General features: G+C 38.1%; 1 protein-coding gene across 2 annotated transcripts in view; it reads right to left on the reverse strand.

The window, feature by feature from the left end:
* Positions 1-27948, reverse strand: part of BICC1 (BicC family RNA binding protein 1) — a 212838-nt gene that overhangs the window by 10653 nt on the left and 174237 nt on the right. For both annotated transcript variants that reach the window (XM_024209767.2, XM_024209760.3), the window contains exons 6-18: positions 26648-26701; positions 25254-25448; positions 23829-24080; positions 17717-17848; positions 15957-16143; positions 14050-14208; positions 13464-13660; positions 13053-13194; positions 11995-12151; positions 8823-8988; positions 5659-5698; positions 4855-5009; positions 2042-2198 (exon numbers count right to left, since the gene is read on the reverse strand). In XM_024209767.2, coding sequence (XP_024065535.2) covers positions 2042-2198; positions 4855-5009; positions 5659-5698; positions 8823-8988; positions 11995-12151; positions 13053-13194; positions 13464-13660; positions 14050-14208; positions 15957-16143; positions 17717-17848; positions 23829-24080; positions 25254-25448; positions 26648-26701 — 1993 coding nt within the window. The remainder of the gene's footprint in view (positions 1-2041; positions 2199-4854; positions 5010-5658; positions 5699-8822; positions 8989-11994; positions 12152-13052; positions 13195-13463; positions 13661-14049; positions 14209-15956; positions 16144-17716; positions 17849-23828; positions 24081-25253; positions 25449-26647; positions 26702-27948) is intronic.

A 27948-nucleotide genomic window follows, 5' to 3' on the forward strand; every position in this document is an offset into this window, starting at 1 on the left:
CCCCCCCCGCTCCTTGTCCCCTGACTGCCCCCTCCTGGGACCCCTGCCACTAACTGCCCCCTAGGACCTCACCCTCTATCTAAGCCGCCCTGCTTCTTGTCCCCTGACTGCCCCCTCCTGAGAACCCCCTACGACCCTACCTGTCCCCTGACTGCCCCGACCCTTATCCACACCCTCACCCCATATTCACACCCCTGCCCCCAGACCGACCCCCGGGGACTCCCATGCCCTATTCAACTGCTCCACGCCCCCTAACAGGACCCCCAGAACTCCTGACCCATCCAACCCCCTCTGCTACCTGCCTGCCTCGACCCCTCTCCACACCCCTGCCCCCCTGACAGCCCCCCCAGAACCCCAGACCCATCTAACCCCCCCTGCTCCGTCCCTGACTGTCCCAACCCCTCTCCACACCCCTGCCCCCCTGAATCCCCGACCCATCTAACCCCCCCGCTCCCTGTCCCTGACTGTCCCAACCCCTCTCCACACCCCTGCCCCCCCGGCAGCCCCCCCAGAACCCCAGACCCATCTAACCCCCCCTGCTCCCTGTCCCTGACTGTCCCAACCCCTGCCCCCCTGACAGCCCCCCCCCCAAACTCCCGACCCATCCAACCCCCCCTCCCTGTCCCCTGACCAGGGCCGGCTTTAAAGAGCCTAGGAATCGGGCTGCACTCCGGCTGGAACCAGGGCCGGCGGTGCTGGGGCCCGAGCCAGGCCGGAACCAGGGCCAGCGCTGCTGGGGCCCGAGCCGGGCCAGGCCGGGGGTGCTCGGCCGGCGCCGGGCTGGCGCGCTGGGCCGGAACCGGGGTCAGAGCCGCTGGGGCCCGAGCTGGGCCGGAGCCGCTGGGGCCGCCGGGCGCTGCTCGGCCCGCCGGGCGCTGCTCGGCCCAGGCCACGCCTCCCCGGAGCTCTCCTCCTCGCGCCCCCCCCCGCCCCAGCTTACCTGCTGCTGCCTCCCACTTGCCCCTGCTTCTTTTCAGACTTCCCGCGAAGATCTGATTCGCGGGAAGCGGGGGAGGGGGAGGAGCAGGGGGGCGGAGCGTTCAGGGGAGGGGAGGAGGGGGAAGACAGCTGCGGGGCCGGACAGCATGGTAAGGCTGCAGGGGATGGGGGGAGCCGGGAAGGGGCTTTGGCTGCCCAGCGGTGCTTGGCCGCCACTTTTCTGTCTATAAATAGCCGACGGGGGGAAATCCCGGACATTTTTATATTTTTAAAAATCCCCCCGGACGGCTATTTATAGACCGAAAAGCCAGACATGTCCGGGGAAATCCGGACATATGGTAGCCCTAACTTATTATAAATCAAAATCTCCCATTCTTCACTTTCTTGCTCCACCCCTTCCTCCCTCCTGGCAAAAAAAAAAAAAAAAAATAAGCTCAACCTATTCATAGAAGACAGACTAGTTGCAAACTGCTTTTGGGTGTAAAACAATTTTCATAGAAAACTGGTTTAAAATCTGTTTAAAAAAAATCTTTGTAAGATTTGCAGGTTGGATCCAAGGAAACAGGTGTCCAAGGTAATCTGCCAGGCACTGCCAAATGTATTGGTGACCGTACTTAAAAATCAATATAATATGCCTTAAAATTCATCAAAGTGTGGTAGCTGGAAGAAGTCATAACTTTCATCAGGAAGCCTCCATCAGATTCAGCTAGTATTTTGCAGTATCTGGATAACACAGCAGAATCATGAGCGTCCAAGGATGAGCTCTTATAAACTCTGTTTTCACAGAAACTTTCACAGAAAAGACAGTAAGATAGCGGGGAGCTTAAAAAGAAAAAAAGGCTATACTATATTATTTACCTTAAACGTTTTACATTTGAATTGGGTTTTTTTACATTTTATGTAGTATTATACAGATTTTTATTTACTTTGTACTTTTACAAACATAAAAAAACTTTAACATAATTAAGTATTTTCAATTTCTTAAGGTAAATACTTAACATTATTTTAAAAAATTCAGGACCTCATGATTAAAGCAAAACTTAATCTTCCAAGTCCCATAATTGTATTCCCTGATGAAATGCACTGGCAAGATATTACTTACTTGATTTGTTTTGTTTCCGCTTGGGGCTGCCAATTGACGAGACAAATTCACTGTGAGCTGAGGGACCGATACCATTCCGATCTCTCCAGTTATCCGATTCACTACCACTTCCCAAATGTTCCCGACTGCTGGACCGTGAGAGAGACAACGATGAACCCTGCAAGAAACCACAAGGAAAATTACTGCAGAAACAGAAGTGTTACATTGTGATTTGACAGTTCGTTTCTCTGAAGCAGCCCAGTTAACACGACAGCTTTTCAACAATTTTAAATATGCTGCCTGCAGTGAAATATGAACCAACTAATTATTACAATTTATGCATTTGACAGAACTGCTGTTTTTGTAATAAGTTTAAGCAGAAGTTACTTTTAAAAAAAAAACCATCAAAATGCTCTATATACTTAACCTTTTGTCACAAAATTTTTTCTACGGTCTCTTCCTCACACAGCTATCTACCTAGGATCTCTAAGTAACATACAAGTAGCCCAGATTACCGCAGTACCAATTACAGTCTACACATTAAATTTGATTGTCTACATTAATAAGTCAGAAATTAGCAACATTAACCAGACAGTAGAATCTGAGATGCTGCAGTTAATTCCTGTTTCAGTATCTGGAATTGTATGGGATAAGGGCTGGTAAAGGTTGACTTTTTTGTGTTTGTTTTGTTTTACAGCAGCCACAGTATACATGAAGTATGCATGGGGTGAAGCCTGACTGGGGAAAAGGATACATTTCCACAAAGCTCCAGATGAAACCTTCTCTCTTGAGTTTATCTTTTATAGAGCTTCTCAGACATTAGAGAGTGTGATGAGTGAATGAGTTAATTGGAACTGTAGATGAGAACAGGGCCAAAGCAAAGAGTAGAAGTGACAGGAATTACGTTTTACTATTGTGCAGTCTCACTCCTGTAAGCCTTCTAAACTAGCACTATTTTGCTTAGTTCCACCAGCTTCACCAACCCTTTCTAACAAACAGCACTGAGGATCACGGGAGTTTAATAGAGCTGTTCCTTGATACATTTAAAATGACAGAGGATAACTGCCATCACTTGAAAGAAAAGTAGAACTATTTTCCAGGTGGACAAATTAGGTTGGTGGACAGTGTGGTGAATATGGAGTGAAAGAAGGGACAGAATCCACGTCTGTTTTAAAAGAAAATAAAAGACTATCTACAATATGTCTGACCAAGGTGGTGATTACAAGTTGTGATACAATAAAATGTGAGCTAGCAATGCTGGGAAATAAAACACAAAGTAAAATATCACAGGGAGAAACAAATGTGCCCAGTGAGCTTAGTTTGCAAATGAACTTCCCAAATGTTAGCACTGGATATCAAGACAATTGCTATTTACTGAAGAGCAGTTCTTCAGCATACCCCTTCTGGGCCACATCAAGAATGAAAATGTAAGGGGTAAAGTGACCAGCCGTGCTTTCTGATATGAATAACAAAGTCTTGAAAACTGCCAAAGGGAACCAGGGAATATATTACAAGCGATCTAGGATTTTTATTTTCCCCAGATGTTTGCATAACAGCACATACCAAACTGGGAACTGGAGTCACTGTAAAAATAAGAGTTTAGCAGTAGAAAGAACTGAGGATGTGGTTTGTGCCTGGTCAGGCTCCAAGTGACTAAGGCACAAAACCTTTTTCTTCTGGAATAATGTGTCTGCTAATAAACTTGTAGAAACAGTGAGCGTATAATGGTTTGGAGAAAATGGGAAACAGATTAACAAATATACAAAGACAAATCAGTCTGATAGCTGATAAGTAATGTTAGCAGTATATTTTATCAGAAAATTGGCTTTGAGTTTCGCTTTACATATTTTTCTTCTTTATTTCTGGCTTACACATTCAATACTGCAAACCTACCACATGTAGCTGAAAGACATATGTTAACTTTATGCATGCCAAAGGGGAAGCTCCACGCCACACCTTTATTGTGGTTTAATGTGTGTACTGCACCCAAAGTAGTATGGGAAGGTGCCTCCCAGGTCAGTCAAGGTCCCTGCCCAAAAAGCCCACCTACCTAGAATTTAGACAACATGAATGAGGGTGGAAATAAAGAGAAGGTAGGCTTTGGTGGGGCTTGACAGAGTTACAACAGCATAATGCAATGCAAAACAATGTCAGAATTATTACAAATAATGGAGTTTAAGCAGAGGACAGGGCCTACTCTGTGCAGCCCCTGACTTAGGCCTTCTAGTAAGCCCTCTGTGAAGTTTACAGCTGCTCTTTCCCAGCAGAGTCCCTAAGGGATGAGGTGCCACTCTCCTTGCACAGGAGTGAATCCCAATGCAGCAACTCCCAGGGACAAAAGGGAGTGTGAACTGCACCCCCTGTACTCACAAACATCACTCTAATGACCCGCAGCAAGCTTATTACAGTTTACTTTCATACTAAAGGGATGGCTTTTTTTTCATCTCATGAAACATAGCAACCAACCTAGGCTAGATTTCAATGACTGTTGTAAGATACCGTTTCCCTTTACTGATGCACTGAACCAAATTATCCCACTCCTGTGTTGTTGTTAATTTGCTCCACAAGAGCAATTGTTGGGAACAGATTTTTTTTAAAAACTGAAGATTAACAATGGAATTCCCATTACTCTATGGATGGACTTGATATACCCAGTATGCCCAGATACAAGGAGCTTTTTTTCTGGAAGAGATTATGCAGTATCTTCAAGCACTAATGCCATTAAGAATCTCATTTACAAGACTGACTTTTACAAACATATAAACATTCAAGTTTAAGAAATGCCTATGCAATTTACTGAAAACATATTTAAAATGTTCTGTAATTTTACATACTTCATACGTAGTTGTCATAGACGGCTTGTACGATACATGATTAGCTCTTCTTAGTTCCTTGATCGTTTCTGCAGGCATAGATTTGGAGAATCCTAGGCCACTCCATGTATTCGTTGGAGTTCTCACTTCTGTTACAACAGGCTTCTTTAACATAGCTTAAAAATACAAAGAAAAAGACATTTATAAGCATTAAGCTCCATGCATTGACAGATAAATGCATCTTTCAGGCCAAATACTGACATTCTCGACACAAATGGATCACATTAACCCACAGAACGGTACATTCTCAGTATCTCAGATCCCCAACAGGGCCTGATTCCCACCCTTTCTTAAACCACTGTAAGACAGGAGTAAGTCCACTGAAGCTAGAGAGTAGTAAACACTGTGCGGAAGGAAGTGAAGAGAATCAGGCCCATGATGTTTAAAGAAAAAAGCAACCATTTTCCAGAAGTGGCAAATGAGTGCAATGTGCTTGTTAAAATTAGTCTGACACTAATTCATCCCCAAGATTATTACAAGTACCAGAAGGTTTCAGATCCACAGTGTTACTAGCAGTCTATAAACAGTACTACTAATAATGTATCTACCATGTAACTTCTGAATTTGTACTAATAATATTCTATGAACTGGTATCAAAATATCCCCAAAATACATTTGACATAAATACATTGAGTTCATTGTACTTATCAACTTTTCATTTTAGCTAAAAGCATATAGAAACTGCAAAGCTGAACCTTAAAAAAATTCTTTGACCAGTATACTGACAAATAGATGCATGTTAGAAATCACTGTTTCTTCACATACCTTTGGTTGCTAATAGCTTCTTCTGTTCATAGTCAAATGCCTAAAAATTAAAGGGACACAAAATGTCTTAATTGCTGCTCTAACTAAATGTCATTCCAGTAAACAGCTCTTTCTAAAAACAAAGATTTTGATCACGGTCCATGAATTCATCTAGGAAGAATGTTAAGCACTGCACAACAATGTAACAGTAGTCCAATGAAAGCCTGACATACGTAAAACATTCATTCAAAACTAGCTAATTAGTACTGTAAATTATTCTCTCCCACTTTCATGTGAGGAAAGTTGTAGCAGTATGTGAAGTCTGTATAGGTAGTGTTTTTACAAGGCATTACTTGAGACCTTTTTTTCTGAATTGTCTGTTGACTAAGTATTTAAAACTCTAGAAGAAACAAGTCTAATTATAATAGGAAAACAAATAATTAAACTACACTAAGTATTATTTTTCTGCACACAGTTCTCTGGACTATACCCTTTGCAGATTAGATTCCATCTTCATTTTAAATCCTTTTATTCAGAAAAATATCTTGATGTAATACAGGAAAACATGTTATACTGCTCATCACAATGAGAGTAATAAAAATGTATACAATTTTTGGATGTCAATTCTTTAGTAAATTACACTCGTTCTTTCCATTACAGATCAGTAAATCTGTTCACACAAATATGCATTACAAAAAGGCATTATTTTGCAGAGTCTGATTAGTATAAGGGATATCTGACGTTGTGCCGGGCTTTGGAATGATCCGAAGATATTTTTTTCCCTTGGAAGACTAGAACTTTGGTCATAGTAAAGGTGAACGCTTTGAATCTCAACCAGTGATTGACTATCTATCTATTTGCCACAGAGGCCTATGTAAAGGGCTCATCTATAGCGATAAATTTACCAGAAGAACTATACTGGTATGACTATACTGCTAACTTTATGCCAGTATAAGCTCTGTGTGGACACACTTATTCTGGTATAAGAGAGTTTTTTTCCATTTTCCCTTATACCACTTTCAAAGTGAAATAAACTAAACTGGAAAAAGGCACTCTTATTCTGGAATAAGAGTGTCCACACAGGGAGTTACACTAGCATATCAGTATAATTATACCAATATAGCTCTGCTGGTGAATGACCCTGTGTAGACCACCCTAACCCACAGGCAGGACTTCACTAACAGACAAAGAGACGAATGCATGTTGACATGTCTTATGAAAAGTCTCAAGTAGCATTTCTATGAACAACATGTCTTCTCAAAACCGTAACATTTTTACGTGTGCGCGCACACACACACACACACAGAACAAGAGAGATTTAGCTTAGATATTAGGAAAATCTAACTATCAAGATAGCCAATTATTGGAACAAATTATTTTGGGAGTTTGCACGATCCCTGTAACTGGAAGTTTGTAAGAACAGGTTAGACAAGCATCTTTAGAGATGGTCTACATATACTTAATCCTTACTCAGCAACTATGAGTCGGCAATGTGACGTGGCCGTGAAAAAAGCTAATGCGGTCTTGGGATGCATTAGGCGAGGTATATCTAGTAGGGATAAGGAGGTGCTGCTTCCGTTATACAAGGCACTGGTGAGACCTCATTTGGAGTACTGTGTGCAGTTCTGGTCTCCCATGTTTAAAAAGGATGAACTCAAACTGGAACGGGTACAGAGAAGGGCCACTAGGATGATCCGAGGAATGGAAAACCTGTCGTATGAAAGGAGACTCGAGGAGCTCGGTTTGTTTACCCTAACCAAAAGAAGGCTGAGGGGGGATATGATTGCTCTATTTAAATATATCAGAGGGATAAATACCACGGAGGGAGAGGAATTATTTCAGCTCAGTACTAATGTGGACACGAGAACAAATGGATATAAACTGGCCGTCGGGAAGTTTAGGATTGAAATTAGACGACGGTTTCTAACCATCAGAGGGGTGAAGTTCTGGAACAGCCTTCCGAGGGAAACAGTGGGGGCGAAAGACCTCTCTGGCTTTAAGATTAAGCTTGATAAGTTTATGGAGGGGATGGTTTGATGGGATAACGTGATTTTAGTCAATAGGTCAATAACGTGCCATCGCAGGTAATTAGTATCAATGGTCAATGCGGGTCTGGCTGGAGAATCTTGCCCGCATGCTTGGGGTTCTGCTGATCGCCATATTTGGGGTCGGGAAGGAATTTTCCTCCAGGGTAGATTGGCAGAGGCCCTGGAGGTTTTTCGCCTTCCTCCGCAGCATGGGGCAGGGGTCGCTTGCTGGAGGATTCTCTGCGACTTGAAGTCTTTAAATCACGATCTGGGGACTTCAACAGCTGAGTTAAGGGAAATAATTATTCCAGGAGTGGGTGGGTCAGCTTTTGTGGCCTGCATCATGCAGGAGGTCAGACTAGATGATCATAATGGTCCCTTCTGACCTTAAAGTCTATGAGTCTATGAGATGACCTCTTGATGTCTCTTCCAGACCTATATTTCTATAAAATGAAGTTTATTCCCTGCTTATATTTGTATTACATTTATTTTTTTCTTTCATCAGAATTTTGAGAAGAATATTCAGGAGATTTTTTTTGTTTGAATATCAGATTTTGTTGCTCTCTAATACTTTCTTTGGAGTGCATATATAAGAATGTGATTGGATAAATCCAACTAGATAGGAAAGTTCTATAAAAGTCACAAATGTATTTTATTGCCTACTTGAGAAGGCTGCATATTTCTCGCCATTAAATCATGTCACAAAATATCTAAAATCCACATACAGCCAAAAAAGCCTAGAAACCTCACAAAGAAAGCCTGAAAAACATTTTATACACATATTGTTTTTTTGCTATTATCAGGCAATGCCTCTTATAATCAACTGGCAACTGGATTCAGCCTAAAAGAACTGAGAGAAGGGTTGGAGAGAAGAAAGATAGCTATGCAACTTCTGCACCTTCTCATATTCCTAGATACAGATTAATTTGTCTTTATCTAACATTAGATGTAAGCTCATATTTATGCTTTACATTACCAGTTTGAAAATGCACCATGTTGTGGGAGGAAATTGAAGGTGATAACACTGTTCGATGTTTTTGTCTACAATCCAAATATTGAAAAAGTCATGTAGCCAGCCAAGCCAGTCACTTCATATTATTTGCACTGGACATTTATCAATGCTAACAATGCACTAGATTTGGGTGTATAGATAGGTACCTGCATATTTACATATGACGACTGTGGAGCAAGGCGCACTCTTTCAGAATTCTGTTGGGCAGCTGCTGCCCTCTCTGCTGCTCGTTCACTACCAGGAGCTTTCTTATCAGCAACGTGATTTTCAGAAGCACTCAGCTCAGTATCAGAAAGCAATCTCTCTGTGGTGCTGGAAAAGTAAAGGCAGTTGTTCTTCAGAATTATCTGTAATTGTTTCAATCACTACCCCTTGTTTTAAACAATGAACAATCAGTGCAATGAATAAATGAACTACACTTTCTAGAAAGTTGGTAATAAATTTGAAGAAAAAACAGTACACAAACATTACATTTCTAAGAAACATTTTCTAAGGCAAAGAAAGACTTTCAAATGAAGCCTTAGAAAATGCCCCAAGTTCCCCCTTCTCCCCAGAAAACTGAAATGCCTTGCACCTTATGGTCAATAAAGTGAATTGTGATCAGAAGCAAGGCAAGGGAAAACCACCTCTTTATAACTTCAGTCCCACTTACTTACAAAACCATCTGGTATTATCAACTTTTCTCTACAAACTTCAGCTATAGTTGTCCGCTTACTTTGAGGAACAGAAAAGCAATTGTACTTTAGATTTCTAAAGAATTCCTAATAAGGAAAGTACCCCGGACAGACTGCTTGAATTCTGAATACTAAAAAAACCCCAAAACATTTATATTTAAAATTAATAAGTCTAGATACTTGAATTTGATCAGCAGGAATTGTCTAGGAAGTTCCAAAGCTGTGTAACTAGAATGAGATATATATACTGAGACTACTGGGTGGAGGCAACTGTCATTGTTATAAATTAGCTAACTGAGCATAATAAAATTTAGGCTGAATGAAGGAATTATTTCTAGGGCTGTCAAGCGACTTAAAAATTTAATCGTGATTAATCGGACTGTTAAACAGTAAGAAAATATCATTTATTTAAATATTTTTGGATGTTTTCTACATTGTCAAATATATTGATTTCAATTATAACAGAATACAAAGTGTACAGTGCTCATTTCATATTTATTTTTATTACAAATATTTGCACTGTAAAAAACAAAAGAAATAGTATTTTTCAATTCACCTAATACAAGTACTGTAGGGCAACCTCTTTATCATGAAAGTTGAACTTACAAATGTAGAATTGTGTACAAAAAAATTCTGCATTCAAAAATAAAACAACGTAAAACTTCGGAGCATAAAAGTCCAATCAGTCTTACTTCTTGTTCAGCCAATCATTCAGACAAACAACTTTGGTTACAATTAGCAGGAGATAATGCTGCCCGCTTCCTGTTTACAATGTCACCTGAAAGGGAGAAAGGGCATTTGCATAGCACTGTTTTAGCCAGTGTCACAAGATATTTACATGCCAGATGCGCTAAAGATTCATATGTCCCTTGATGCTTCAACCACCATTCCAGAGGACATGCGTCCATGCTGACGATGGGTTGTGTCTGATAACGATCCAAAGCAGTGTGGACTGACATATGTTCATTTTCATCATCTGACTCAGATGCCACCAGCAGAAGGTTGATTTTCTTTTTTGGTGGTTTGGGTTTTGTAGTTTTCGCATCAGAGTGTTGCTCTTTTAAGACTTCTGAAAGCATGCTCCACACCTCATGCCTCTCAGATTTTGGAAGGCACTTCAGATTCTTAAATCTTGGGTCAAGTGCTGTCGCTATCTTTAGAAATTTCACATTGGTATCTTCTTTGCATTGTGTCAAATTTACAGTGAAAGTGTTCTTAACATGAACATGTGCTGGGTCATCATCCGAGACTGCTATAACATGAAATATATGGCAGAACGCAGGTAAAACACAGCAGGAGACATACAATTCTCCCCCGAGGAGTTCAGTCAGAAATTTAATTAATGCATTATTTTTTTAACGAGCGTTATCAGCATGGAAGCATGTCCTCTGGAACAATGGCTGAAGCATGAAGAGGCATATAAATCATTAACATATCTGCCACGTAAATATCTTGCGATGCCAGCTACAACAGTGCCATGTGAACACCTGTTCTCACTTTCAGGTGACATTGTAATTAAGAAGTGGGCAGCATTATCTCCCCTAAATTTAAACAAACTTGTTTCTCTTACCAATTGGCTGAAAAAGAAGTAGGACTGAGTGGACTCGTAGGCGCTAAAGTTTCACATTGCTTTGTTTTTGAGTGCAGTAATGTAACAAAAAAAACCCCTACATTTAATAAGTTGCACTTTCACGATAAAGAGTTTGCAATACAGTACTGTACTTGTATAAGGTGAATTGAAAAATACTATTTCTTTTGTTTATCATTTTTACAGTGCTAATATTTGTAATAAAAACAATATAAAATTAGCACTGTACACTTTATATTCTGTGTTGTAATTGAAATCAATACAATTTGAAAAGCACAAAAACATCCAAAAATTGAATAAATGTCAATTGGTATTCTATTGTTTAACAGTGCAATTAATCGCGACACATTTTTTTAATTGCGATTGTTTTGAGTCAATCGCATGAGTTAACTGCGATTAATCAGCAGCCCTAATTATTTCCTAACAGTGAAGACTATTATGCGTTGTTTCTAAAGAGGAAGTGGTGGAAAACCCTTTTAAGTAATTTAAAACTGCACTGGAGAAAACACTAAACAATATACGGGTACTAAGGAATACTCCTGCATTGAAAAAAATTATTCAAAAGGTTTTTTCCATTGCTAATTTTCTGTTTTTAAACTTTGTCTTTATTCAAGCTTTGAAAATGTAACAGTATTTCCTGAGGATTATTTTTCACTAAGAAAACAAATCTCAAGCACAGTATTTGTCACAGCAAATTAAAGTTAGCTATGAAAATCTATTGGTGTTACAAAACACACAAAAAATATTACAGAGCTATATGTACCAAAAACTTCTCAGAGAAGCCAGTCTTGGAGAAAGCAAGGACTTTTGATAGGCAGATGGAGAGGGAGGAATTCTTAGATGTCAAAAATGTTTACAATATTAACAACTTAAAGGGACTGTTATAAAACAAATAGTAGTTTATTAAATTAAATATGGTTGAAAAATTAGTCTGATTTAAACCAATTCTCCAATATTCATCAATGACTGAACCACCCATCTCACCCCCAAAGAACATGCTAAATATTATAGTTCATCTCTAAATTCTATGATTCTATACTCGTGAATGTAACATACTGTAAGTGAGAGTTTTTGGTTCCTTGCAGTAATTCTACTGTTTGCCTCTTAGTACAGGACTGTTTGGAAGAACTCATCATTTGCTTCAGATCACTGGCATTTGCTGAATGTGATGGACTTCTTGGCATGCCCACTTCTACAAAAGCATCATTGCAGCCTACAAGACCAAGAAAAAAGAGCTGTAAAATAAAACCCTTTCACATACCAATACCATTGCTGTACAGTATATTTAGAAAATCAGTAGCAATAATTTGCATAGAATTAAAACTATTTTACATAAAAGGCATATAAAGGGCTAGCGTTTAAGGATGTACTAATTTTCGCAAAGTCAGAAAGCACACAACTATACTTCATATATGCATAAAGAATTAGGAGCATATATTCACATAGTATGTGTACTATAAAACTAAGGGGTATCTTTTCAAGTTATGTGGGATTTTAGCCATATTACAGCAAATAATGTCAAAACTTATAACCTAAGGTTGAAAGTCACTAGTGATTTTGGATGACTTCAGTTTCTGGGACCAGTCTGAAATATCTTAAGAGGAATGATTATCAGAAGCTGGATATTCACCACTTTCTAAAAATCCAGAAGCTTTTAATGTATTTTGAACTGGGCAATCAAAAATTGAGGCACCCAAAAATCACCAGTTACTATTTAAAATCTTAGCCCAAATGTCAAGTTGAAAATTTCTCCATTGGAAACTAGTATTGCTTTTGCAATGAACAACACACAAATAACTTACTCCCCTTCCCACATGGGAATAAACTATATATGGTGTAAGCCAATTTATACCGGTCTAGCTGCATCCACACTAGTTTTAACTGCCGGTATAGTTAAAGTGGTGCAACTATTACGTGCAGACAATACGTAATCCATTGGACAACATGTATTTGGGGGGGGGGGGGACGGCACGCTTTCCTCCAGTGTGGCTGAGGATAAAATGCTGACACAAAAATTAATCTTACCTTTCACAATTTATCTGTAAAATGCACAAACACCGTTAAGCTATTACCATTACCAACCAGAATAACACAGGTCAAATGCCAAAACTTACCTTCTGCTGTATTTGACTTGGTGGTCACTTGTTCTGAGGTGCTATGACTATTTGTCTGCCTTGATGAATCACTGTGGTTTGTGCTCAACACATTTTCTCCTAGTGATGAGGCAGATAGTGCAGCATACTTGATATTTGATGTCTGAAATTATTACCAGAACATGTTTAAATAAATCTTTGTTTCTGACCCCCTTTTCTTGTCATGCAGGCAGGCAGAAAATTCTTATTTGGGATAATTTGGCTTAATGTTTTTCAAGTTACATTTTATGAGCATTTTTATTACAATTTGAAATAAATGATCTTAAAGAGTCACAACGGATGAAAGCAATTAGTTTTTTTCCTAGAGTTTTTCAGAGAAAGCTCATTGCAAACCGAGATCATCTTGTCCAGACTGAACATCATGCCACTTACCTTTACATGACCGTTTAAAGAAGTTGAACCTTTTTTGTTCTCGGATTTCATGCCATTGACATGAATGTCAACGGGAGTCAAGCCAGGAGGGGGAGATGGAGTGTTCTGACTATAATTAGGCACTCCAGATAGCAGAATACTAGTTAAAGCGGCTTGGGCAGTAGATGGTATCATCAGATGTGGTATAGCAGAAAAACCTGCAACAAAAATGAAGTCATTTCTGGTTCACTGACAAGTTGAGTACATCAGGCTGAATAAAAGCTGAATTTTATATAAAACCTTTGAATTACAATTATGTTGAAAATGACCAATCAAACCAATTACATAATGCACTATCCAACACTTTGGATAAGATATTTTTCCCATTTAAAAAAAAAAATCTACAAAGTTGCATGTGACATTATAAAAACACAATTATGTTAGTTTAAAAATCTTCATATTTGGATATTTATGCATTTACAAGAAAATACACTGAATAATTCTTTCCTTCTATGCGACTTTAAAGAATGAATGGGTCTGTCTTTTTCAGTTTTCTTTCTAGTGAAAAATTAAAAACTAATTTAATTTCTATTTAACTTCTACTGACCTGTGGCACTTGTGTTGGCAAGAGATGTTGCCCATAACGTAGGGCTGGGCGTGCCTGAACTGGGGCTCTGTAGAGGACTAACAGAACTATTAAGGGCATTCAAGAGCGAGTTTGGAGCAGTAGAGGTGTTGACAGATAAGGCAGTAGGACCTAAGAGACCTGTCAAAACAATTATATCCATTATGCATTTGTTTATACAGGAATTGTAAAGAACATTTTTAAAGGGTTATATTAAGTGTTGGTGTTGATTTTTGAAATACTTTACAAAAATTACAGTGCTATTTCTGCTGAGAGAGCATACACACGACGTAGGACAGGGATTTTTGAAGTGTGCACGTGCAAATGGGGCAAGGGGATTCACCAAAAACCAGTGGCTACTAAACAAAACAAAGGCGAATATCTGCACCTTCTATCAATTTGGCTCCCACCACTACAGTACCTAAGTGCCTCTACCTGCTGCTCATACAGCCACCAAACGCAGCTTCTCACTCTTCCCTTTCATGTCTCTCCACTCTTTCTGGGAAGCATTGCTTAAAGGTGATGAGGAGGTAACAGCTACTTTACAGCCCTCCTCCTCTCAGGCAAGTCTTCACTTTCTTTAAGCTGTGCCTTCGTTGGAGCACAGGTGGTGTAAGCGTGGAGGAGGAAGGAGAGAGGAAGCAGCATATCCTCACCTAGCAATACCATGCCGCCTCCCTCCATTAGCAAACCTCATCACCCCTAAGAACCCATAACCCCATCCAACATCCACAACTCATCCACAAAACTCCCCACATTTTGTAAATGTGTAAAGTACTGGTATCATGGGGGAGGAGCATGGTATCAAAATGTAAACAGATGGCACAAGCCAAGATTCCAGCTTCCACCCAAGTCACAAGCATGGATTCCGGGATGCAACCATAATGGATTGCTGAACTGTGAGTCAAAAGAAAATATGGCTTGTTTGATCCCTTTTCTGTCAGTGATGGTCCTGCATGGAGAAGGTTTGAGAACCCAAGCACGGTGGAAAAAACGTAATATATCTATACATAAGCTTGTACGTATTTTTGGTGAACAAAGATATCAAGCAGTTATAGCTTTTAAACACAAAATGATAATTCCTTCCTGGATTATTTATGGCACAATAATTCTCTTCTAGAAAGAGACAGAAAATATAAACACTCCTGGTTTAAGTTTTATACTGACAGACAAGTGCCAATATGAGTGAAGAAACAGTTGTTTGCAATGTTGTTGTAGCCGTGTCACTCCCAGGATATTAGAGACATACGATGGGTGAGGTAATAGCTTGTATTGGACCAAGAGAAGTTGGTAACATAAAAGATATTACCTCATCCACCTTGTCTCTCTGAAGAAACAGTGTCATTCAATATTTAGTTACTACAGTCAGAAACAAAAACATTGTTGCTACCTAAGGCTAACCTTTAAGTAATGTTAAATGGCAAACTATCTCCGTGTAGTCAAGGAGTCTTTTCCCTGTTCACCCACTTACGTTTCTATTTAACAAGTCAAACAATATCTCCAGGAGTAAGGTGGTTCATTTGGATAAGGGTTTCTCTGAAAGCCATAAATGGGGTGCCACACTTGACTTATAATCTCTCTCTCTCACGTATTACCCTACCCGAAAAGGAGTACCTCCCTTTATATACATTAAGTTGAATGGGTAAAGAGTTTAGTTTTCAAATGTCTAAACTTCTCCATCTTTCAGAGGATACACTGAAACTATTCCCACTATCCATTACTAAAACACTGGAGGATGCTCTGTAATGACAAATACTCTTGAAATGTCAGGGTGGGCCTTAAATTTTCCAACACCTAATGCTACTCATTCAAAAGTATAGCTGGTCCTGTACTTCCCAGTACACGTGAACTGTGTTTCAAACATTATAAAACAAGAGTAAAGTATATACCAAGTCCAGTGAGTCCTAACCCTGCTGAGGGCAAGATGTCCAAACCAGGACACGAGAGGCCAACGGGGCATGAGATTGTAGATGGATTTGCTGCTATGGTGACTCCATTACTTTCAAGTCCCAGGAGACGTTTCCTTGCCTCATACATATTTAAGGCATTTCGTTCGACGCTTTTTACAATCACAGACTGCAAAAAAGAAGAGAGATTGATATGAAGGTATAATATAAATTCATGAAAACACAAATCTTAGAATAGTGCTTCAGAGCCACAGGCTTGGTCTACACTGAAAAGTTACGTCAGCAGAACTATGCTGGTCTGAGATATGAAAAACCTCACTAGTGACCGACGTAGCTATACCAACATAACCCCCAGTGTAGGTGCAGGTATGTCAAAGGAAGAGGACTTCTGTAGACATAGCTAACTTCATTAGGGGAGGTGGCTGTTCCTACACTGATAAACCCCTTCTTTGCCAGTGCTGGCTGCTTCTACACTATGGGGCTATGCCAGAACAATTATGCCAGTGTAGTTTACACACAGTAAAGACATAACCCCAGTAAAGTCAGAGCACAACATAAAATAGCAGTAACAAAGTCCATTAGTGATTATTCAGGCATTTAGCGGTTTGTGGCAAGGTTAGAACATTTTTTGTAATGTTTTTGTTCACCTTTAAAAGTGAAAACAGTCTGTCCCAGGAATACTGCTCATTTTTTTAATTAAATGAAGCTAATAAAGTTAAGAAGGATAATTATGGCCTGACTATGATGATGGAATGGTGCTAACAGTTACTGTAAGCGTCCAAGCTCTATAGAGGGTAGCCAAGAGAGATGGTTGTTAGATAAGAGTCTCATGTTTGCTTCCCATTACATTTACAAGAAACATGCTTCATGCAATAAACAGAAAACATGTTTCTTTTCTATTTGCATTAAATTCAATACAGGAGCCTAGAAGTACAAAATGAAAATGATGTAGTCCCTTTTATTGACTTGAAATGTTCCTACATTTAACATCAAAACCGCTGACATAATGGAATGTTCATCTGACATTTTACAGTTTGTATGTCAAACATTTATACATAATGGATTGGACCAGGATCCAAAAACGATGAACTGGGCAGGTTTAAGGACAGGTGTCCTCAGTTTAGAAGGATTAATTTTTCAACCATTACATTCATTACCTGCTGCAAAAAATGATATGAACATAAGACTTCTCTTTCACCAAATCAGAATAGGCCTAGAGATTGTTAAAAATAACAGGGAGTTGTGTGACTTAAAATTTGATCCTGTAAACCAGATCAAGAGCAGTTTTACTTGTGGCTACTTCCATTATCTTCTACTAAGGGTTTGCAGGATCAGTCACTTAGACAAATCAGATGATCCAAATTTTGTCAAATATTTAATACAAAAAAATTGCTATAGAACAGAGCTACTATAGCATGGAACATTCAACCTGAAGACATTTTTGTCACGTTTGTAATTCATTTGAAAAAAATGCATTTTGATTGGAAACTAAAAGCTAATGAGCCAAATTCTGCTCTTAATGTGTACAGCTTCACTGTAATCAAAGGGTGGCAACTCCTGGAACAGAACGTGGTCATATCACAAGTGCAGTACCAAAGCGAAGACAAGACAAATCAGTGAATGGCTCTTTTAAATGCAATATCCAGGAATGAAGTGTTCAATATTTCATATAGCATTATGGGGGTTTTGTGTACAGAGAACATACCTCATAGTTTGCAAAACTATGTTAGGTTTTGACCAACCTTGCTTGGTTGTTTTGGCTTTGGTTTAATGCTGATGAAGACATCTAATTGTTCCATTAGTTGAGTTATAATCTGTGGTTCTATTTCAATTTCTTCCTTCATATCAAACATCAGCACAAGAGGAAGGCAACCCTGGAAAGTTAAATCCAAATTATAAAGTACCCTTGTACTAAATACAACATTGGCTAAAACATGACAGTCAACTTTTCCTGTCCTATGTAACTCAAGATCTTAGCAGTTCTGACTGAAATAGTGAGAATGAAATTTTACAAGATGAGTATTACCTCCCACAACCCCAACAAGCAGAGAGCTTGACAGTTTGAGGGTGCGATGGTTTGTTGAATAAGAATCTCACCCCATAGTAAACAAAGATTTAACTCGCAAGTTATACACATTCACTACCCAAAATTAAGGCTGTTGGAAGGATCAACTTTTGTATGTATGTACTGTCTAATTGCCACAAACTATTGTCAAGAGAATAGTTAGCAGTACCATTATTTGGTCATATTGTTTACCTTAAAATCATATTTCGGGTGAGACAAAAAAGAATGTTATAATTGTGAAAAAGAAAATCCCGCTGGATTGTCAAATCTTTAATAAAATTTCCCTTTGCCTCACCACTGAGTAGCTAAATCTGTATTTTCAGAGATTAAGCTGCAACACTTTTGAAATTAATGAGATCTTAAAATAAGACAACACTGGTAGAGAAGGAAACAATTATTATCATATAGAGTAGCAAATGCGTGCTGTTTGCTGTGCAAAAAAGGAAAGAAAACATGATTCCTGACCCCAAAAATTTACAATTTAAAATGGACATTGACAGTGCAATCCAAAAACAGTATTACCCATTCATCAGAAAAATGTATATATAAAATATACACATAAAAATGGTCAAACCTTTAAGGACTGCCAGCTTGTTGAACGTGCTTCAGATGCTGCTGAGCAGCATGGCAAGTAATAAATCATATCTATTCAGCAGGTATAAGTTCTGCATAACCTCACATTTATATTTTCTTTCCAAAGGGTTTCAAAGTGTCCATAGACTAGACAAGAATCACTTCATCCACCACAGTGACGCAACCAGGAAAACAGCAGCAGTTCAACAGAGTAAACTACACTACTCAGCAATTTAGAGCAGAAAGTGAAGGCAGAGGCGGGAAGGAAAGCCACTTATTTAGGTGTATAAATATGGAGAGCACTTTCTGAAAATCTTGGCCATAGTATTTTGTCATATTTGACTCTTTTGCTTTACTACCTTTGCACTATTTATATTCCATTCCCTTCATTTCCCTAAAATCTAGCCCTTCATTTATGAAAATAATATTTTGGTAGCTGGTAGGTGCCCAGCACTTTTGAAACATCTGACTACTCACACAGGTTCTTGAATATGGACTTTGCAACACTGACTTTAGGCACCCATTTTTAAAAAAAAAAACCTGGCATATGTTTAATTTTTTTTTTTTAAAGAGACTATATTCAGATAGCTAACAGTGTCTAGAAGAAAATACCCTCCAAATTCACCAAAGTTCAAAAGGGATATTGGGGAAAAATGAAAAGCAGATAAGAATGCTTCAAAAATAATAATGCCAAGATGGTCAAAAGTTACAGGTTAGTCCATATAACCAAGTCAAGCTTAAGCAAAAAGAAAACGACACTATTTTAGGGGATCAGCTTTGGGAAGACGATGAAAAACAGTTTGACTTCAGAAAGTCAACTTGGCCGAAGAAGCCATTGTCATGAGTAATCATTCTTTGAAAATAACACATTCAATTCAATAATCCCTACTACAACCCATTTTGTTGTGGTAAGAAAAATGTTGAGCACATGTCATACTTGGATTTTCCAACAGCTTTTGTAAAGCCAAAAATGTAATTACGCAATAAGCATTTGAATAAACAAATTCAACTAAAGGTCAAGAAAATAAAATAGCCCAAAATTGAAATTTTACAATTTGGAAGTAATGTTTAGAACACCTGGAGATGGTATTGGAAAAAGGAAAGAAAGCAAATATGCCCAACCAGAAAGAAGCCAATGCTAAATGGGGAGGCTTCCCCCCCCCCTAAAAAAAAAGCAGGGAGATTAAAGAAACAAAACTAACTTTTCAATATGGAAAATAAATTAATACTCTGTTATGAGCAAATGGATCATAGATCAATTTATTTTATGCAGTCATTGAAATTAAGTTTCTTGATCTACTGATTAGTGGATACTGAAATACTGAGAAAAAGACAGATGAATAGGAAAAACCAAACAAAAGCCCCAGAAGACAACATGCTGAGCTTTTAACTGTTGACTTCTTTAAAAAAACAAAACTCACTCAACGTTTTTATTCTGAGTCACAATATACATTTGTTTTTCTTTTATGGTTTGCCATTTACCACTTTCTCATATGGACATTATCTTAACAGCCATATTTGGGCACTAGAGTTGCATAAAGATCAAAATGTGTAAGCTAGTGGCAAAGTGATGTAGTTCTCTGATTAGAACACATCTGGAATGTGGAAGGCTTTCCAAGTTAGAATTTAGGGGCGCCTGCAATTTATATCTCAATATAAATCATGGCCTTTTCGGTGAGTAAACTTGTGTTAATGTCACATTTATATTAACATTTACATTTAAGAATAATGCAAATTAATTTTTAATACACAAAATGTACGCGCCTTATAAAAAGGAATGTAATATATGTTGTATTAAAATCTTGTTTGACATGTTTGTGTCACATTAAATAATTAGTACATTGGACACATATGGGAATCAATATAAATAGCTTAAATCCACAATATTAGTTTCTCAATTTCATTTTGTGTGTGGTGAATTGCTTTTAAAAGTTATCAATATTCTTTGTAGTTTATCCAGTCTTCATAGACTAAAAGAAACATACATATCACCTACCTCAAAGGGTTGAGCATATTGATCTTGAGGCTTTTGGAATAGTATATCACAAGACCTCTCTCAAATTTTGGTCTCTTTCACTAGTGTTACAGTATCATGCACTGACTAGCACTTCAGTAGTTCACAGGGAGCTTGCTTAGGCTACCCGTTTTGTCTTTGTTGATATTAGGGAGCTATGTAAAGTTTGCTTATAGAAATTGTCAAGCTCAGAGAAATGGCTACACGGGAAAACGGTTTACACTGTTGTATATTTTCCCATCAAATCTATTATTAAAAAATCATGAGATAGTTTCATTGTCTACCTCAGAGACAACATCAGCACCTATTTGGCCTGCTTCCAGGAAAGATGAAAGCAGCCAATAATAAATCGGACTATAGCTAGAAAGCTTCTGGTACCACAGAACTCTCAAAAATATAGAAATTTGAGTTCACTGAATGGAGCCAAAAAACACTGTGCTGAAATTTATTTTAGAAGATCCAAGGAATGAATGTAGCTATTTATGCCACGCAGCTGACCGGGTTAAAAAAAGTAGTTAAAGCTTTTAAGTTAGTAAATATCTCTTGCTCCTACACTCACACTCTCTCTCTCTCTCTCTCTCTATACACACACACACACACACACACGTATTTAGTTAGTTTCTCCTTTTAAAAATATGTTCAGTTTTGTCATATCACCTAGCAAATATAGGGACTCTAGCATACATTAAAAATATCCATTCATTTTTTGTAACACTTGCTTTTAAAAACACGTTTAGCTATAAAATTGGAAACATGAGTAAATATTTCAAAATATATGGAACAATGCCAGGTTGGACAAACTAAATCTCAATTTGTTCCTCAGTTTAGGTCAGTATACTTCTTAAGGGCTATAGATTTCCTGTAGCTCTGAGGAGCTACTGATGTTTTACCATGAGAAAGTTGAATTTTGCAATATTCTAAAAACCTTTCAATAGCTTCTAATCTTTCTTTCCTCCATGTAGCAAAGGGTATTTGAATATTTATATGTTATTCTTATTTATGTTTTGGGGCACTACTGTCTCCCCTATCTTCTCCAGCTTGAATGACAATTGGAGTAGCATACTTTGAAGCTCACTGATGATATATATAGCATAGCTGTCTCTCAATATTTATAAGCATATCTATTCAGGAATCAATACACTATTATATTATATTATTTGTAATATAGATAACCATGTACACATACAGACATTCTCTCTTCCAGTGCAGATGGAGTATGTATGTTGGGGTGGTAAAGGAAGGGAGAATAGCTCAAAACAGTACAGACATGGGGTTTTAGAAGTCAGTAATATAAGGGCTTGCAATACCTATGTCTCTATAATACAAACTTCATTTTTTATTTTTATTCATCTATTGTATATATTTATCTAGTGCAAAGGGGTTACATCTACAAGTGATATTCCTACATTTTCTGTATGTTAGTCTTGATCATATGGTTATTCTCTTTGTTACATGAGATATAAACAAACTCCAAACATAATGCACCCAGTCTTGGCAGTCACAACTCTAGATCATACCCCATACTTCTCCTAGAAGCCTCTGTTAAGCTCAGAAACTGTGACTAATGTAGAGATAAAGAACACTATACTAAAGATTATGTTTACTATGAAGAGCTTAACATTCAAGCCTTAATACAAACTCACTAGTGATAGCTGTAACTAATTGTAAAACTTGAAAATATTACACAAACAGTGGCTAAAGAGATTGTGATGATGTGGCTAGTTGAATCAATTATTTCATTTAAAAAAACCGAACCCATTTTATTCTCAGTGAGGTGAAACACAAATATGCCACTTGCAGAAATAATGATCAGTTACTAAACACCTTCACCTAATGTTTATTAATTAGTTGAAACCCTCGTGTCACCATATCAAGAGCTCTATATCAGTCCTAAACCCCAGTTGTCACTGTTATGAGACTAATATTGTTGTTCTTAGTATTACAAGACCACCTAAAGGCCGCAGTGAGCCACACTAGAGGCTCACTAAGATAGCACCTGTAAAAACAAAACAAATATCCCCCCAATATGGTTAGCTTTGTTAAAGAAATAGTACCACTAATTAGAACTGGCTAAAGCTCAGGGAGATTTGGTTTGCAAGGGATATTGTTATTCACAATATTGCTTTTGTTCTGATTTGGGAAAAAAAGCAAATTTCCTGATGAACCAGAGATCCCCAATAATTTTGTTCAAAGAACACTGAAATATGGTGTTCCCGAAACAAAATAGGAAATTAACATTCTTGTCAATTTTACTTAGCTGCTTCATAATAGTGAGCCTGACTGGGTTCTCCAGGTTGCTAGGCTCCCTTCTCCAGCCAGAGAGTTCCAGCTCCAGACAGGGCTCTCCCAAGGATGCTGCTATGGAGCATGGAGCTTAGCAGCCCCGAGAGTCCTGGCAGTAACCATGGCTCCAGCTGTGGAGTAGAAAGCCTGCCACCTGCAGACTCCTGGCTCCAGAGGGTGGCAGGCTCCATGCCTTAGTGTCGGGAGCTTGCCATCGCCCCGAGCCACAACAGAAGCCTGTCTGTTTCTTGGTGTGTAATGGACTCTGAACAAAACGTTTTGGTCCAGCAAATTGGCATTTTCAAAAAAAAGTATGTTTCACTGGAAAATTTCTGACAGTTCTGCTGCTAATGTAGTTGACAAGACTACAGAATGTAGAACCTGCTAGGATGTAAGCAAGTGTCTCCAATGTATCTGATCATCTGTACTTTCAAGGAAACCTGCCCTAAAAAAGATTATTTGGTCCACACATATGCCAAGTAACCTTTCTCACTGGCTCCAGAAAAGCTGCCCACTTATCATGCTAACAAAAAGATGGGAAAAAAGAGGTGGTTGGACATTAATGGAAGAAAAGAACTGCTTATCTCAATTTCTGCCTTCTAATCGGTAACATCACCATCATAACCAATTTTAATTATGTCCTTTATATTGGCAAAGCATCTTTTATCATGATAGTGTATAACACATTTATTGATAAAATCAGATATAAGACAACTACAGTTCATAAAACTATTTCATTAGACACACAGTCAGAATAAGAGCACTCATCTCAATCAGTATTCTGTTATGTAAATAAATACTATTTTTTCTGCTCCAATACAGAAAGTCATTTGCATCTGGATGATAAATACACAAGAACTGGTAGTATTTTCTTTTAGCTACTTGACATTTTTCATACAGATGTCACTGAAATATTTACCATGAGATATTGTCTGGCAAGACAGACTGACTCAATAGTGCCCTGGAGGTAGACAGTGGATTTCTTTTGTGGGTTACTGGGGTCAGGGAAGTGGATCTGAGCACCAGTTCTCTGCATGATATGTTTGATGTTACTGCCATTTCGACCCATCATAAAGAGATGATGCTGTGCTGCAATATCTAGCTGCGTGCTCACAGGGATTGCAGAGGCCAGACTACCAGCCAGGTGTTCCAGAAGCATGGCTGTTCCTTCCTACAGACAAATAGGAGAAAAATACATTATAGAGAAACAACCAAAACTGCACAGTGGTGGATACAAAATAAGAATTTCATCAGATTACATTTGCTTTAGACAGCACACATTTCACATTCCAGAATAAGCAAGCAGCAACATATAAAGGATTTACTAAGGGTGGGAAGCAATATACGATTTTGTTTAAAATCAAGTTAACTTATAATTCAGAAAGAGTTGGACTCTACCTAACTTCTCTTGAACTGCATCTGAACTCCACTGAATTCAAAGGAAGTTAGGTGCTTTAGAAAATCCCATTGGATACCTATCTGGATCTTTAGGCACCTAAATACTTTTAAAAATCTGGCCTTTTCTGTCTTGGCCTCAGTCCTGCGCCTGGTTCCACACAGGTGGAATCTGTGCCCACATGCAGCCACACTGAAGTCAATAGGGATATATCTGAACAAATCTAGTTGCTAGATTTGACCCTTGTTTTGGTCTCTGAAGCCCTAATTGACTTGAGACCTACCTACTTGACACCACCGTCTCTCTCTGTCTCATACTGCCACAGCTGTCATCCACAGAAATACTCAAGCTGGAGCTCCCTTGCTTTTAGCTTAAAAGGCTGTTAGCAACATGTCCTGAGTGATTGGCCCCTTCCATGTCTTTTGAATTCACTGTTTCCCCCTTTGTCTGAAATAGCCCAAATTTGTTGACCATTAGGGTGTATTGCAAGTCCACCTATTTAACCAGACATCTGGGGAGGACTCAGGTATGTGGGGGTTAGGATTTGATTTGTTCATTGGTTTACATTTTTTGCTTACTGGCTGTTTTTGGTGATAGGTGAGATTGGCCCCTGCTCTAGTATAGCTGTTTTTAATTTTGGTTTGCGATATTAACCATTTCTCAGAGTGCCTAAAGCCTGAATAAGGTCTCTGATATATTTAAAATGTAAACTGAAGTAAACATATAAAATTAGGTTTCAAACGGAAAATGTTTTTTTATAAAATAGGATTTGTGTATGTACAGAAAAACAACACCCTAAAACATTTAAGATCAGTGCATCCAAATTGTTAAAAGCTATAATAATAAATGCCTTCTGGATCAACCAGTATAGTATAACAAGACACCATTTAAGCAACTAAGTTTTTACACATTTAGGATATCTGGAATAACTTTAGTTAAATGTATTACCTTCACAGCACAAGTATTATTCTGTGACCCTCTAACAATGACAGTAGCACCGTACATTCGAGAACGTTGTTTAAAGGAAACTGAAATGTTATAAGTCTGTGATATATGCTGAATCGTAGGAGAATTAGGATCTGGGATGGGTTGGAGAATTCCAGCTATGGGTAATTCAAACATAAGTACCAAAGGAAGCAGCTCCTAGAGTGAGATTGAGAAAAATCACAGCATGTATTTGAAGCACAATCACATTTACTCAGCCTACCACAACTTTAATAAAAATTCAGAATTTTCTGTCACTCCGCTGAGATAACATTTAGAATATCTACAATCTCCCTGAGCTTTCTTTACAGAAACTTAAGTTTGTTGACATCATCCAAGGCAAGTTGTTTGCTGTCAAAAACAAATGGAAAAAATGCATTACCTTGCCAGGTAAAAAAGTGTGAATGTCATACCTCGTTAGAAAAATTGCAAAAAAGCCACAGTTTTTTTGCAAATAAAGAAAGTCAAAAAACCAAACAAAAACAAAAAAACACTCATGTCACATTCCCACTCTTCTATACTTACATACCATATATTGAGCTACATTTGTGAAATTTCATGCAGGGATCTTGCTCCATAGTGGGATGGCTGGGGTTAGAAAAACAATGACTTTTTATGGAAAAGCCCTATAAGTCATGGTTTCTGTCACAACCATCATAGCCATCAAATATACAGACTTAATGTATGTATATGTATAGAACATTAAAATGTTCATAATATGTCATATGGTTCAAAATACAGTTGTGTGAGATATATATAAAATCAAAAGAGATTGTTATGATGGGGGAAATGAGTGCAGAGTACGATTGGCGGGGATGGATTTATTTTGCTACAGTCCATCACATTACTTACACCTACTGCATATAACAATTAAAATTCAATCATAGGCAACTAAATTACCTCTGCAGAGGGAGAATTTAGCACATAATTCTTAGTAGAAGGACTGCAAGATCATATCTGGTTTAAATAGCTGACACTAAATTCAGGCTTTAAATCAGTTTAGGTAACATAAGGTGACTAAACATGAGTCACTTCAGTGTTATGTAGTTTGTCCACATGAATGCTAACATTCTTAATATATTTGTAACACGTATGTACACACAACTCATGAGCCCTTTATGCTTATTTTGTATTATTATTTAAAATCTGCTAATTAAAAAGATTAAACAAAAATGAATATTCATTGTGAATATTGCTGACATTATTTTCTTGCAATTTGGGGTTTTACGATATGAGCTGCTTAGAGACCACAACACAGAGCCAGTCAACTCAGAACTGAACTATCATTTCCCACTTCTATCCCCCAACTTCTTCTATCTCCAGTGTGTTTGAGATGTGAGTTATGGAAATACAGTTACCCGTATTCTAACTCTGGCAGACTCCACTCCAGCTGGCTGTCCTGCAATAGACACCTGAAAAAGTCAGAACACAGACAACATAGTATCGTTTTCATATAAATTATCTGAAAAATTCTCCAAATATTTATGTTATTTTTTATATGTATTGTACTTCTGTTGGTGTCTGAGGCATTTTTTAAAACAGTAGTTGAAAACTGAATCCCTCCAGTAAAGGGTTAGTTTTGTATATTGATTTTTATGCTACAAACTCTTACAACATTCTGAAAACTTTGAACAAATAATGGAAGAAACTAATAAAAATTCAACATAGCCATTCAGAACGAACCCTGCAATTACTGTTCTGCAACAGTATATTAGTCCTTAAGGTTGAAACTGAACAAATAATATACTTTTTAAAAATGACATCCTAAGTTGCCACTGGGAGTTTTATGGAACATGCTACTTAAAAAAAGCCTGAATAAATTATTAGTATGCTATAATGACAGACTGAAAAGTAAAAATGTCATTTAAATTTGGTATTATAGAACAGCAAGATTCTTTTTGATGTATTATAATTCAACAAGCAATCTTCACTCTAATAAAGTTGAACTGCTATTATCGGATGTTTTCATTTTTGTTAGACATCTACAAACTTTAGTTTCTATATAACTTTTAACATGCCAAAAACACCCAGAAATTTAAAAAATAAATAAAAATCAGTAATCCAGATGCCCTGCTTCTCTACCACTTCCTTATACTGAATGATTGTCCTCTGAATATTTGAAAGAATTTGATAAACACATCACTAATTGTCCCTATCTTTTGCAAAAACAGATTTTCTTTCAGTCCACCTAGAATAATCCATTGATTTCCACACCCGATTTAGATATGAAGAGTTAATTTCCATAACCATCAAGGTATACAAACCAGGCAAAAAATAATTAAACTAAAAATAATTATATAATACTTTAAAAATGGAATAACCAGCTTATATTAATAAGCAGACTTTAAGGCCAGAATGGGACCATCATGATCATCTACTACTTTCCCTTTGCCTTGTCCCCTCAATCAGAGTCAGTGACTCTTGTTCTTCATCTCTGTAACAGAGCACAGCTACCCTCCTGGCTCCTGCATCTGCTAGGCTCAGATAAAGTCACTCAGAGACCCTTGGGTTCTGAAACCACTGGTGCTTTTATTTACAAGTTTGTGCTCCTACCACCTTCTCACTGTACAGCTTACACAGCTCCGGGTTCCTTGTGTCTGAACCCAGGAGGGAAGGGCTTTCTCCCAGTCTGCACTCCCTCACTCTCCTCCATCCCACC

The sequence above is a fragment of the Terrapene carolina genome, unplaced genomic scaffold, assembly GCF_002925995.2.
Source record: "Terrapene carolina triunguis isolate 2854851 unplaced genomic scaffold, T_m_triunguis-2.0 Scaffold95, whole genome shotgun sequence".
NCBI classification, from domain to species: Eukaryota; Metazoa; Chordata; order Testudines; family Emydidae; genus Terrapene; species Terrapene triunguis.